General features: G+C 58.1%; 2 protein-coding genes across 4 annotated transcripts; both read right to left on the reverse strand.

Annotated features, from left to right (window-relative positions):
• Nucleotides 1-890: 890 nt before the first annotated feature.
• On the reverse strand, nucleotides 891-6,059 carry Adprs (ADP-ribosylserine hydrolase). The gene is made up of 6 exons (XM_076565070.1): nucleotides 5,807-6,059; nucleotides 3,314-3,410; nucleotides 2,843-3,050; nucleotides 2,579-2,763; nucleotides 2,163-2,263; nucleotides 891-1,693 (listed from the first exon to the last, which is right to left on the reverse strand). The coding sequence occupies exons 1-6, from the start codon at nucleotides 6,042-6,044 to the stop codon at nucleotides 1,401-1,403; spliced, it is 1,122 nt and encodes a 373-aa protein (XP_076421185.1). The 5' UTR covers nucleotides 6,045-6,059; the 3' UTR covers nucleotides 891-1,400.
• Nucleotides 6,060-6,473: 414 nt separating this feature from the next.
• Nucleotides 6,474-10,074, reverse strand: Tekt2 (tektin 2). 3 transcript variants are annotated; one of them, XM_006980077.4, is made up of 10 exons: nucleotides 9,977-10,074; nucleotides 9,092-9,297; nucleotides 8,875-9,000; nucleotides 8,507-8,712; nucleotides 7,890-8,033; nucleotides 7,691-7,805; nucleotides 7,485-7,592; nucleotides 7,127-7,270; nucleotides 6,880-6,959; nucleotides 6,474-6,768 (listed from the first exon to the last, which is right to left on the reverse strand). In XM_006980077.4, the coding sequence occupies exons 2-10, from the start codon at nucleotides 9,245-9,247 to the stop codon at nucleotides 6,555-6,557; spliced, it is 1,293 nt and encodes a 430-aa protein (XP_006980139.1). In that variant the 5' UTR covers nucleotides 9,248-9,297; nucleotides 9,977-10,074; the 3' UTR covers nucleotides 6,474-6,554. The 3 variants fall into 3 exon arrangements, with proteins under 3 accessions (XP_006980139.1, XP_015854142.1, XP_076421184.1); XM_015998656.3 differs by having other exon boundaries at nucleotides 9,761-10,002; XM_076565069.1 differs by lacking the exon at nucleotides 9,977-10,074 and adding an exon at nucleotides 9,618-9,641.
• Between the last annotated feature and the right edge of the window lie 329 nt (nucleotides 10,075-10,403).

Here is a 10,403-nt window from a genome sequence, read left to right on the forward strand (position 1 = left end):
TGATACAAATTATGAATGAAACTGTGAATCTCTGGTCCCGAGGACAGGGCTCAATGCTGAGGACAGGGTGGGGGTGGCTGACCTGCGCAGAAAGCACCTGCTCATAGCTTGCTGTGCACAGTAGCAGCCTGCTTGTGTCCTTGGTTCAGGGGATCTGGGACAGCAGACCTGATGAAAGCCATGCCCTGTTACCTGCCTACGCTGATAGAACCTCACCTTGGCTGGAAGCCAACTGCCTGATGTTCCTGAAGCCTCGGGCCAATCACTGAGCTAGCTGCACATGCTTGTCCCTTCACTGAACCTGGAAGGATGCTCAGAAATCATACTCATGGTTTGTGGGAAGATGTCTTTTCAACTGTCTTTTTTTTTTTTTTTTTTCCGAGACAGGGTCTTACTATACTGGCTGTCCTAGAACTCACTACATAGACCAGGCTGACCTTGAACTCACAGAGATACACCTGCCTCTGCCTCCCAAGTGCTGGGATTAAAGGCATGCGCCACCACTGCCTGGCTTATTGTATTATTATGTTTTTTCAAGACAGAGAAACCCTGACTGTTCTGGAATTCACTCTGTAGTCCAGGCTGGCCTCGAACTCAGAGATTTACCTGCCTCTGCCTCCCAAGTGCTGGGATTAAAGGCCTCTGCTCCCACCTTCAACTGTCCTTTATAACAGATCCTGGACAATCCTTCCCTGCAAGCCGAGGCCTTCAGCCAGACCCTGAGATATAGGAGGCATACAACACAGTCCGCAGGGATACCTGGGGTGACACCCTACTACCGTCAAAGGTGGTACTCTGTACCACTCTACAGGGTCCCTGTTCCAGGCAGGGAGTCACTACTTAAGAGAATCCTCCAGTGGAAACAGAAATGGGATATGCTGGAATTAAAAAAAAAAAAAAAAAAAAACAACCATTTATTGCTGTGACTTCCACCAGAAGCTGTCAAGGAGCCCCATTGCAGAGAGGCGCCAGGCCAGGTTGGCAATGGATGGGCTGGATGCAGATGCCAGTCTCAAGAGCCATACAACCTGCTGGCACTGTCCAGTCCAACAAGCAGCTGCCTGTCACACTGGTTAGAACCCAACAGGGAGGTACAATATGCCCACAGGTCCTTTCCACCTTCTGAAGTCCCGTGTCTCAGATGGAAAAGAATGCCACACAAATACTCCTCCAAAATAAAACTGTCCTGACCCCTCAGCTTTCCGAGGACCCTGGGGTGTCTTGCAGTTCCACGAAGGTACCAGTTCCTCACTGTTCCACAGACCATCCTAAGACTCCAGCCCCAAGGGTGCCCTCAGCCTGCCCTTCAGGGCAGGAGAGCCAGCTTAAGGGGACTCTGGTTGCAATCTGAGTTGTCCTTGGTCCCGATGGGCCTGAGAAGGCCGCTGGAGCTGGGGCCTTCACAGATTCTCCTGGAAGATTCGGTGCAGGTTCTGGGCCAGGACGTCTGTCTCCTCGTAGCCTTCACAGCTCTGCTGCCAGCTCTCTGGCACCTGCTCCATCCCATAGTAAGCTCCAGCGATGGCCCCAGCCATGGTGGCTATGGTGTCTGTGTCTCCACCAAGTGAGATGGAGTAGATCAGAGTCCTCTGGAGGCTGTTGAAGGTGGAGGGGATCTCAGGATCGGGCTCCATGCAGCGTAGGAAGCAGTAGATGGCGGTGGGCACGGACTCAAAGGCAGCAATACCATTCCCTGCGGGGAAGCCGGAGCAGAGGGACGTGACCCGCCTCCCTGCCACAGGCTTCCCGCCATCTGCCAAGAGCCAGCACGCCCAGCTTTGTGCAGGGCCATGCCTGGGATCTCAGGCTCACAGCCAGACGATGGGGGACCCACCATGCCTACTGGTGGCCAGGGGAGGCTCCATTTAGCCCTGTTCTTGGCTTTGATCCCTGCGCTCTCCCAGGGCTGTTGAGAGGCGGGTCACTGTGAAGTACTCTTCACAGAGCCCAGGGCACAGGCACCAGGTAAATTAACACCCGTGATCACACCGATCACACTGGCGGACAGACTGGCCAACCAGCTGCCGCTTCTGGGGATAATGATCCTTAAGGCTGGGGCACCATGCTCACAGCCCCGCCAGAGGCACTACAGAGGGGCTCTAGCTGTTTGAGCAGCCCTCTCTGAGGGCAGCCGGGGTACACAGTAGTCAGGGTCCACCCACCTAGCTCAGACACCACTTCGTCTCGGCTCACCACGTTCTGGTCCAGCAGCTCTCCAACCTTCTTCAGCCTGCTGGAGTATGGACGCTCCTCCATACCCAACCTGGGTTTGGGAAGCGATTCAGAGGTCAGAGTGAGCAGGCAGAGACATAGGCAGGGGAAGAGACTCAAGAGGAATTGGGGACATCAGGTCCCATCCAGGTGCACATCCCTTAACAGTGCTGGGAGAGGGCCTGAGACGTTTTGTTCTCTGGGACACTGAGGGCCATGAATCCAGAGGCTAAGGGGCCTGTTCCGACCACTCCGTCAGGTTCCCAGTGGAGACAGGAAGACCTGGCTTTGCAGAAACGCCAGACACCCTACCCCTGCCCTACACACACTGTGACCTGCATCAGTCTTCACTCCAGCCCATACTCACTCCTTGGCGTCCAGGACCGACTGGGCATCACCTTCCAGCTCCTCCATGTGGCCCAGAAGCTGCTCCAGGAAGTGCTCACTGGAAGACACACCCTGCAGAGCGAGGTGCACAGCCAGGGCCTGCAGGATGGCACCGTTGTAGCCCAGGGAGGAGGCATGGGTCAGCTGGGCCGAGAGCCGGGCAAACTATGGAGAGGAGGAGCCATGTCACACGTCTCTAGAGATCAGCTGGGGAAGGGGTGTCTGTGGCCGGCCTGCCCAGTACCTTCTGTACATCTTGGACACTGCTGTAGGCCAGAGGGATGCCTGCCACCCGCATGGCACCACCATTGCCATAGGAACCCTTCCCATTGAACTGGGCCCGGGCAGGCTCATAGACGTCACGGCACTTGGGGCTCAGGAGTTTCTTGAAGACCGTGATGACTCCGGCCCCATACCCTCGGTCAGGGTCCTTCTTGTACTCTTGGGCAAACCTGGTGAAGAGAAGAAGGCGGAGTGAGAGCTCCAGAGGTGTCTCTCGTGGTTAGAAGAAAAGGCCGGGCTGGGTTGAACGGGGAGGCGCCAGGTGCCTGGGACGCCTGTACCAACAGTGCTGTCATTTTTAGCTTGGGGCGCTGGTGTCAGACTTGGGAAAGGGTCCTGCTGAGGGAAGGGGGCCGAGTACGCACAGACACTGTTCCTCTCTTGAGGCGTGCACCACTGCCTGCCTGGCCTCGTGCCAGGATTACATCCTCACCTGTGAGCCATGTCCACCTCGTCGAAGGCCGCCTTGGCCAGCAGGGACTGCACGAGGGCCCTGGCCATGGCAGTATCATCTGTGTAGTACAATGTTTCTGCAGGGGAGAGAGTGGCGGGGTCAGAGCAGCCCCCAGGGCTCCGGGAGAATGCCCACTCAGTTCTCCTGGTGGCCCCACAGCTGATCTCCACCATGACCCCGCTGTGGCCCCGTACCCCTTCCTCCCACAAGCTAGGCATTCTTCAGACTTCAGCCTTGGGATCTGCAGCAACTGTCTGCTCCACAACAGTCCCGCCACCCGCTGCTTTCTGAAGGGGGACCTTCCACTCCCTCCTCCCTTCTCTACTCGTCATCTCAATACGGCCTGCCTGGGCTACACCGCTCCCCACCTCCAGGGCAGGCTTTAAGCACTGCCACAAATTCTTGGGTGAGATGTTACCTTCTTCCTTTCATTCTCCCGATCACAACAGCTGTCTGCTGCCTTCAGGAAGAGGTCTCAGTTCATGGGCTTGGCATCCAAACCTTCCCAGCGTGCTCCTCTCCCTCCTTGCCATCACCCATCTCACGGATTCCCTTGCACAAGCCCAGGACCAATCCGTGCACTTGGGTCAAGTCCTTCCAGCTAGGGCTGCTCCCCATCTCCACACACCTCATCTCCCTTCCCCCTAGCTGCAGGGATTCTGGAACCCCCCCCCCCCCGCCTTAAAAAAATGTTTATTTGTATGGGTGTTTTTGCCTTCACGTATGTCTGTGCACCACATGTATGCCTGGTGCCCAGGAAGGCCAGAAGAGGGTGTCAGAGCCCCTGAGCCTGGACTTACAGATGGTGGTTGTGAGCCACCATGTGGGTGCTGGGAATCGAACCTGGGCCCTCTGGAAGAGCAGCCAGTGCTCTTAACTGCCGAACCATCTCAGCAGCCCCTTTGTTTTGTGTTTGAGACAGGGTCTCGCTGTGTAGTTCTGCCTGGCCTAGAATTGCATAGATGTATAGGCTGGCTTCAAACTGGCTGTGATCTTCCTGCCTCTTCCTCGTCAGTACTGGGATGGATCACAGGAGTATGACACCATACTCAGTTATGTTCTGGTACTTCTAACATGCCATATGCAAAGAGGCTACTAACCTGCTAGGGACCTGACTTGGCCTCCCTTGAGAGAAGACAGTTACCGAGAATAGACTCTCCTAATGGGTACCTTCCTGATCCCTCAAATAGCTGTCTACTCCTTCCATGTAGCCCGAACTCCATTTTCCTTCTTCTCTGGTGGCCCCTACATCCTAGCTTCGTAGCGGTAACTGAATTCCCAGTCCACTGAGGTGAGGGGTTGCTCTTTGCCCTCGTCTATCCTCAGTCACACCCCTGTGGGTGAGGGGAACAGCGTCTGTTCTCCCCCCATTTGCTGGCCGTGCCCTGATCTCCCTGAGGGAGCCACTTTCTTCAGTCCCAGCCCGTGACTGACCTCCTGCATAATCAGACAGTAACTATCAGCCATTCATCTCTTAGGACCACTTCCTTATTTAGGGCCAGGCCGCAGACTCAAGGTGCAACTTTTGTAGGAACTGTAGCAAAAGGAGAGCGTCTACTGCAGGGCGACTGGGGTCCCGTGCCGGGTAAAGGGCTGTCAAGGGTCCATCCCCAAAAGGCAATCTCAGGGCAGAGAGGAACGAAGCAGGCCTTTAGGAGATGGGCTGAGCTCCTGGACTTTGCGCCGCCCGAGGCCAGAACTTCCTCGGGACTCCTCAGTTATGCCAGCTCTTTTCACTCAGTCCTTCCTAAGCCTCGTTTTCTGCAGCCTCAGGGTCCCAGCTACCGCTCAACCTAAAGCATGCCCCCCTCCCCTTCCACCTTCCCAAACCATAAGGAAACAAAAATAGTTGTCTCTGCCTCATCTCTGCTTCCTTTAACGTCCGCTTCCCCATGGTTTCCTCAACCCACTCGACATGGCTCTCTGGGTCAAGAGGACCCCGACTTCTTTGGTAGCACACCGGTGCCCTCCATCATGAAATTCTTCCCTCGGTCCTGTTACACTCTTCCTGCCTCTCGGAGCAGATCTGTCCTTCCCCCACCTCTAAACAGCTCTTCCTTCAAGGAGTCCTCGGGGGACCTGACGATGGCCCCCTTTTACATGCTCTCCAAGAAGAACCGAGTCCTCTGCTGACATCCGGACCCCGACCCGGAGGACAAGCTGCCTACGCAAGCCAAGGGAAGGGACCTATCTCCGCGGGCTGGGGGGGACAGTGCCCGCCGACGCCCACATCGGGCCTGCAGCTTGAGAAAGCGGGCCACGACGGAACCGGTCGAGTGGGCTCCGGCTCCCGCCACGGCTGTAGGCGAGGCCTGAGCTCTGACCGGCTGGGGGACCTACTACCGGGGGAGCTGGGGAAAACCGATCGGGCCACAGGGGCCTTGACACTCGGGGCTCGGCCGCCGCAGGACCCTCAGCCTCGGCAGCCTCGCCCCCCTGCGCCCCGGCGCGGGCCCCCGGCGCCCCGCCCACCTGTCCGCGCGCTGCCCGGCGTGCCCGGGTCCGGCTCCAGGCTCTGGACGTGACGCAGGACTGACGTCAGGCTGACGGTATCGTGGGCCTCGTAGACGGCGCCCACGCAGTCTCCCAGCAGCGCGCCCGCCAGGCAGCCTCGGAAGCGCGAGAGAGAGCGGGCCGCACCAGCCCCGCCGCCGCCGCCGCCCGCCGCCGCCGCCGTCGTCATCGCTGCCGCCGCCGCCGCCGCCGCCATCCGCGCGCGGGCTAGTCGCCACTTCCGGCGCCGATGCTGCCGCCTCCGCGGTCATCCCTTCCTCCCGCCACCCCCCCTACTACAGCGCCCCCTTGTGGCCCGGAGTCTCAGCATGGCGTTCCCACCCTACGGCGCCACCCAGCGGCTCGGCGCCGCAGCGCTCTGCGGTTCCCGCACGCTCCGCTCTGGCGCCCCCTACCATCCCGTTTGTAAATGGCGCCACGAGTCGGGTCGACAGCCCCTAAAGTGTCGGGGGTGGGGTGGGGTGGGGTGGGGGACCTTTTCAAAAGAACCTGAACGAGAAGGTTGCCTACTCCAATGTTGTCGCTTTGGACTCTTGACCCCTACGAAGCCTAGGCCACTCTGTCCCCCAAGCGGAGCGTCTCACTCTGCCAGCCACCCTCGTGGGTAGCAGAGAAGAGCCTGGCCTGAGAACTCCATCTTTATTTAAAGCTCACTGCCCGCTCCTCATTTCCCACCCAACCTTCCCTCCTCCCTCAGCCACCAAGGCTAGGTTAGCTCCAGCTGGCAGGTTTTGAACGGACTCAGTGTACGGTTTGTCGTGCGCTTGAAGGTGTCCACCTGGGGCACGAATTTCTCAGCCGGCACCTTCAGCTTGCGCCGGGTGTCCATACACTTGGTGTCCAACAGCATGGAGTTGGCCTTGCACGCAATGTCAGCCTGCAGCCGGGCCAGGTGCTTGCACAAGGCGTCCAGAGCGTCCCTGTAGAGGAGGCATCGAGAGCTCACAGGCCTGCATGAGGCTTCGAGGGCCAGATCATTTCCCAGAGGGGGCCAGTAGGCAGTAAGGTCCCATGGTTGGCTCTAAACCTACTGTGTCTGGGCCAGCTTCTGCTTCAAGATAGCGATGGTTGCCTCCAACTGGTGCACTTCGTCTTTGAGGCCACCCTGTGTCTGGAGGCAGAGGGGCAGGATTGGGACTTGCGGTCCAGCCACACTGCCTTTCAGCTGTCCTCGGGGCTGCCCAGGGCCAGAAGGCTGGCTCCACCGGGACCCTGTGCAGGGAGAAAACTGAGGACTCCTTAGCAGGGGAGGGCGGTCCCCGCTGGGGGTCCTCGTACCTGGTCCTCGCAGAGCTCCACATTGGGCCGGTAGGTTCTGGACTCCAGCCGGGTATGTGCAAGCTTCAAGTTCATTATCTTCCTGCGCAGGTCATCTTCCAGGTGCCGAATGTCTTCCTGCAGCTCGGCTATCTCCTCCAAGGTCTGTGGCAGACATACTGTTCTCCACCAGCAACACACACACACGCACACACACACACACACACACGCACGCACGCACGCACGCACGCACTCACACACGCACTCACACACGCACGCATGCACGCACACACTCGGGGCCCCAACTCCGAGCTTCAGAGCAGGCAGGGCACCTGTGCCTTGCCTCACAGCAGGGCGGGAGGGCCAGGGAGAGACTCACATTTTTCTCCTGCCACTTGAGCTCGCTGTACACACCCTCCATCTCCCGAAGCCGCTTCCGGAAGGCAAATTCTGTTGTGACCCTCTGAGCTTCAAGTTCATTGTTGGTCTGCATGGAAAGAGCACCAAGAGGCGGGTGGAGTCAGGGGAAAGGCTAGGACGTGGTCAGCGTGGACGGCAGGGTAAGGGTGAGTTGGGCTCAGTCACCTGAGCAATGGTTAGGGCAATGGCTTCCCTCAACTCGATGGCTGCCTTCATTTCTGCGTCGGCTCGGTCCTTGTTGAACCTACTGAACTCATCCCACTGCTGGAGAGTGGTGGAGCTGTGGGGGCCAGGAAAACAGCGGGGTTACGGGGTGTGGGCCTCCAAGGGGCGGAGGAAGGGCCGGCTGAAATTCTCTTCTTACTCTTTGGGGACGCGTGTGGGGTTAACCTTCAGAGAGATGTTTGGAGACGTGAGGTTGAGAGAGAGGCAGCCCCTGTCGATGTCCAGCGTCTCCATTTTGTCTCGGTGGTCAGAGTTGAGCTGCTGCCGGATTTCCTGCAGGAGACTGGGGAAGAAGACTGCATTGAAGCCAGCCCCCCCCAACCCCCGGGAGTGGGGGTGTTCTGGGATGCAACCCTGACAGGGCTGTGAAGATACTGAGGGGCTGTGGTGTGTGTGTGTGTGTGTGTGTGTGTGTGTGTGTGTGTGTGTGTGTGGTAATGCAGGTGCCGCTGAATCCGAGACACAGAGCGGCACAACCTCACGAGTGTCCCGCAGACACAAGGCACGGGTATGTGGCTTCGCATGCCTGCGCGCACACTTACAATAAGGTGCTGAGGGCAGTATGGGTGCTTTCAACCACGGAGCAATGGCTACCTAGAACGGGATCCTAACAAGGAGTAGGCAGTGGGAAGCTGCTGGAAAAACAGCCAGTGGTTTCCTCCTGAAGGCCGGGAGGGACACAAAGCATCATCCAACTGATTGTTCCCCCGATGCCTCGAATGCATGTGAGTGTGCTCAGGCCCCTCCCCGCCTCACCAGAGCTGCTGGAAGGCCTGGTCGATCCTCTGCTGCAGGGTCTTCTTGGTGGCCTCAATGACCTCCACCTCTTTAAGCAGCTCTTCCTCGACCGGGTCCTTCACGACATCAATGTCTCGCCGGCTCTCCCGCAGGGTCAGGCACTCGATGGCCACGTCCAGGGGCAGGTTCTTGGCCTGCAGGTTTTGTTCTGCAGACTCTTTCATCTAGAAAGGATGGGCACAGGGATGGGTGGGCTGATGCACTGCGGGACCGCGCTCCTATCCCGACCTCGGCAGAGGGGAGTGTGGCTTCCCAGATCCCAGTGGGGTAGAAGGAATAGCAGGCCTTTGCATCAGAACCTGCTGGTACCCGGCCCCGCTCCCTGCCTGTGTCAAGGTGTCGATCTCAGCATCTAAATCTGTCAGACACTTGTCGAGCATCTCCTTCCACCGGTTGACAGTACAGATCCTCTCTGCCAGGCGAACCTTAGTGTCGTGTTCATCCCATACCGTCTGGAAGAGACGGAACCAAATAAAATGGGTGTCTGTGGCTGAGGGACCTCCCATGGCCCACGGGGCTCAATGACCACCCCCACCCCCAAACCTGGTTGTTGGTCTCATTGCGAAGGATCCGGGCCTCCTGGCGGATCTGGTGGGAAGCATCCCGCTGCCTCTCCGCATTGGTGGACAACAGGTAGCTGTTGGTGCGCCAGTCGGAGAGCTGGTAGTGCTGGCTGGGCTTGGCGCTGAGTGTAGCCATGGCTAAGGAGCCAAGGGTCTGAAACCCTTAGGCCTGTTCCAGACCACCACCTGCAGAAGAAAAGCAAAGTGCCGTTCTGGACCCAGATGCGGTCCTCTTGGCCCCAAGCCCTTTCCTGCAGCTCAGAGTCTGCTGGGGAGCGTTCCAATTCAGCCCCCAGCTCAACTTCCTGTGAGGTATTAGCAATCAGCTATATTTCCTCAGTGGTCCATCTTCTCGCACAAAGCCCTGGAGCCTGCAGATCCAGGGGCGTGGAAAGAAGAGAGCCCGTGTGTGTGTGTGTGTGTGTGTGTGTGTGTGTGTGTGTGTGTGTGTGTGTGTGTGTTTAGGAGGCACCCAATGCCTAGTAAAGGGACGGCAGGAAACATACCCCTTAATCCTGTTTCCACCCCTACTTCCAACAATCACTCTTTCCCAGGCTCTGGGCCACACCCACGGGGGATGAGGGAGAAGTATTGTTGCCTTTCCAGGCTGGTATGACTGGCCCGGCGAACCCAGACTGGAACCAGTTACCTGGGTAGGGAGGGTGCTGGGTCCCTTGCCCCGCCCTGGTACAGAGGAGGAACAGGCCGGCCGCCGGGTGGGAGGAGCTGGGGTCAGAGTCTAGGTCCCAGCAGGACCCTTCCCCCGCACAGGCTCCGCCTTTGGGGTTTCAATCAATACCCCGGCCAGAGGTCTGGGTTAGAAGGAGGGGGTCACAGGATGCTCCCGCCGCCCCAATCCCCTCACCTCCTCTTCCTGCTGGCCCTCGGAGCGGTAGTCTGGGAACGCCTCTTGTTTGCGTCTCTGGTTGCCTGGCAACCGCCCCCTCCTCGCGGCGTCACCTGGGCCCCGCGCTATCACCTGAGCTCCAGCTGCGGATCTAAGAACTGGACATTTTAGTTTTGATCAACGGTTTACACTGACGAGATTTTAAAAGTATGGATAGTGCGTAGGTACAGGAAAGGCCTAGCGCCCAGGCTCGCTTTGCTTCTGGGTCTCTTTCCAGAAACGGGTGGGCGGTGTAACAAAAAATACACCTTGGGCTTACATACATCTAACACATATTCCTTTGACCTTGTTTTGCTCAACGATTTTACCAGTATTTGGAGTCAAACAAACAAAAATGGTGTTCCTTTTTTGGAGAGAGCACAACTTTGGAAGAGAGAACCGGTTG

The sequence above is a fragment of the Peromyscus maniculatus genome, chromosome 2 (genome assembly GCF_049852395.1).
Source record: "Peromyscus maniculatus bairdii isolate BWxNUB_F1_BW_parent chromosome 2, HU_Pman_BW_mat_3.1, whole genome shotgun sequence".
NCBI classification, from domain to species: Eukaryota; Metazoa; Chordata; class Mammalia; order Rodentia; family Cricetidae; genus Peromyscus; species Peromyscus maniculatus.

Excerpts from the sequence above, each read along its gene's own strand:
- Adprs (XM_076565070.1), bottom strand. The coding sequence starts at position 6,044 with ATGGCGGCGGCGGCGGCGGCGGCAGCGATGACGACGGCGGCGGCGGCG. Across the intron at positions 3,051-3,313 it reads GAGGTGGACATGGCTCACAG|GTTTGCCCAAGAGTACAAGA; the intron begins GTGAGGATGTAA and ends TCTCTTCACCAG. Across the intron at positions 1,694-2,162 it reads CGAAGTGGTGTCTGAGCTAG|GGAATGGTATTGCTGCCTTT; the intron begins GTGGGTGGACCC and ends GCTTCCCCGCAG.
- Tekt2 (XM_006980077.4), bottom strand. The coding sequence starts at position 9,247 with ATGGCTACACTCAGCGCCAAGCCCAGCCAGCACTACCAGCTCTCCGAC. Across the intron at positions 8,034-8,506 it reads CAGGCCTTCCAGCAGCTCTG|TCTCCTGCAGGAAATCCGGC; the intron begins GTGAGGCGGGGA and ends CTTCTTCCCCAG. Across the intron at positions 6,769-6,879 it reads CAGAAGCTGGCCCAGACACA|GGACGCTCTGGACGCCTTGT; the intron begins GTAGGTTTAGAG and ends CCTCCTCTACAG.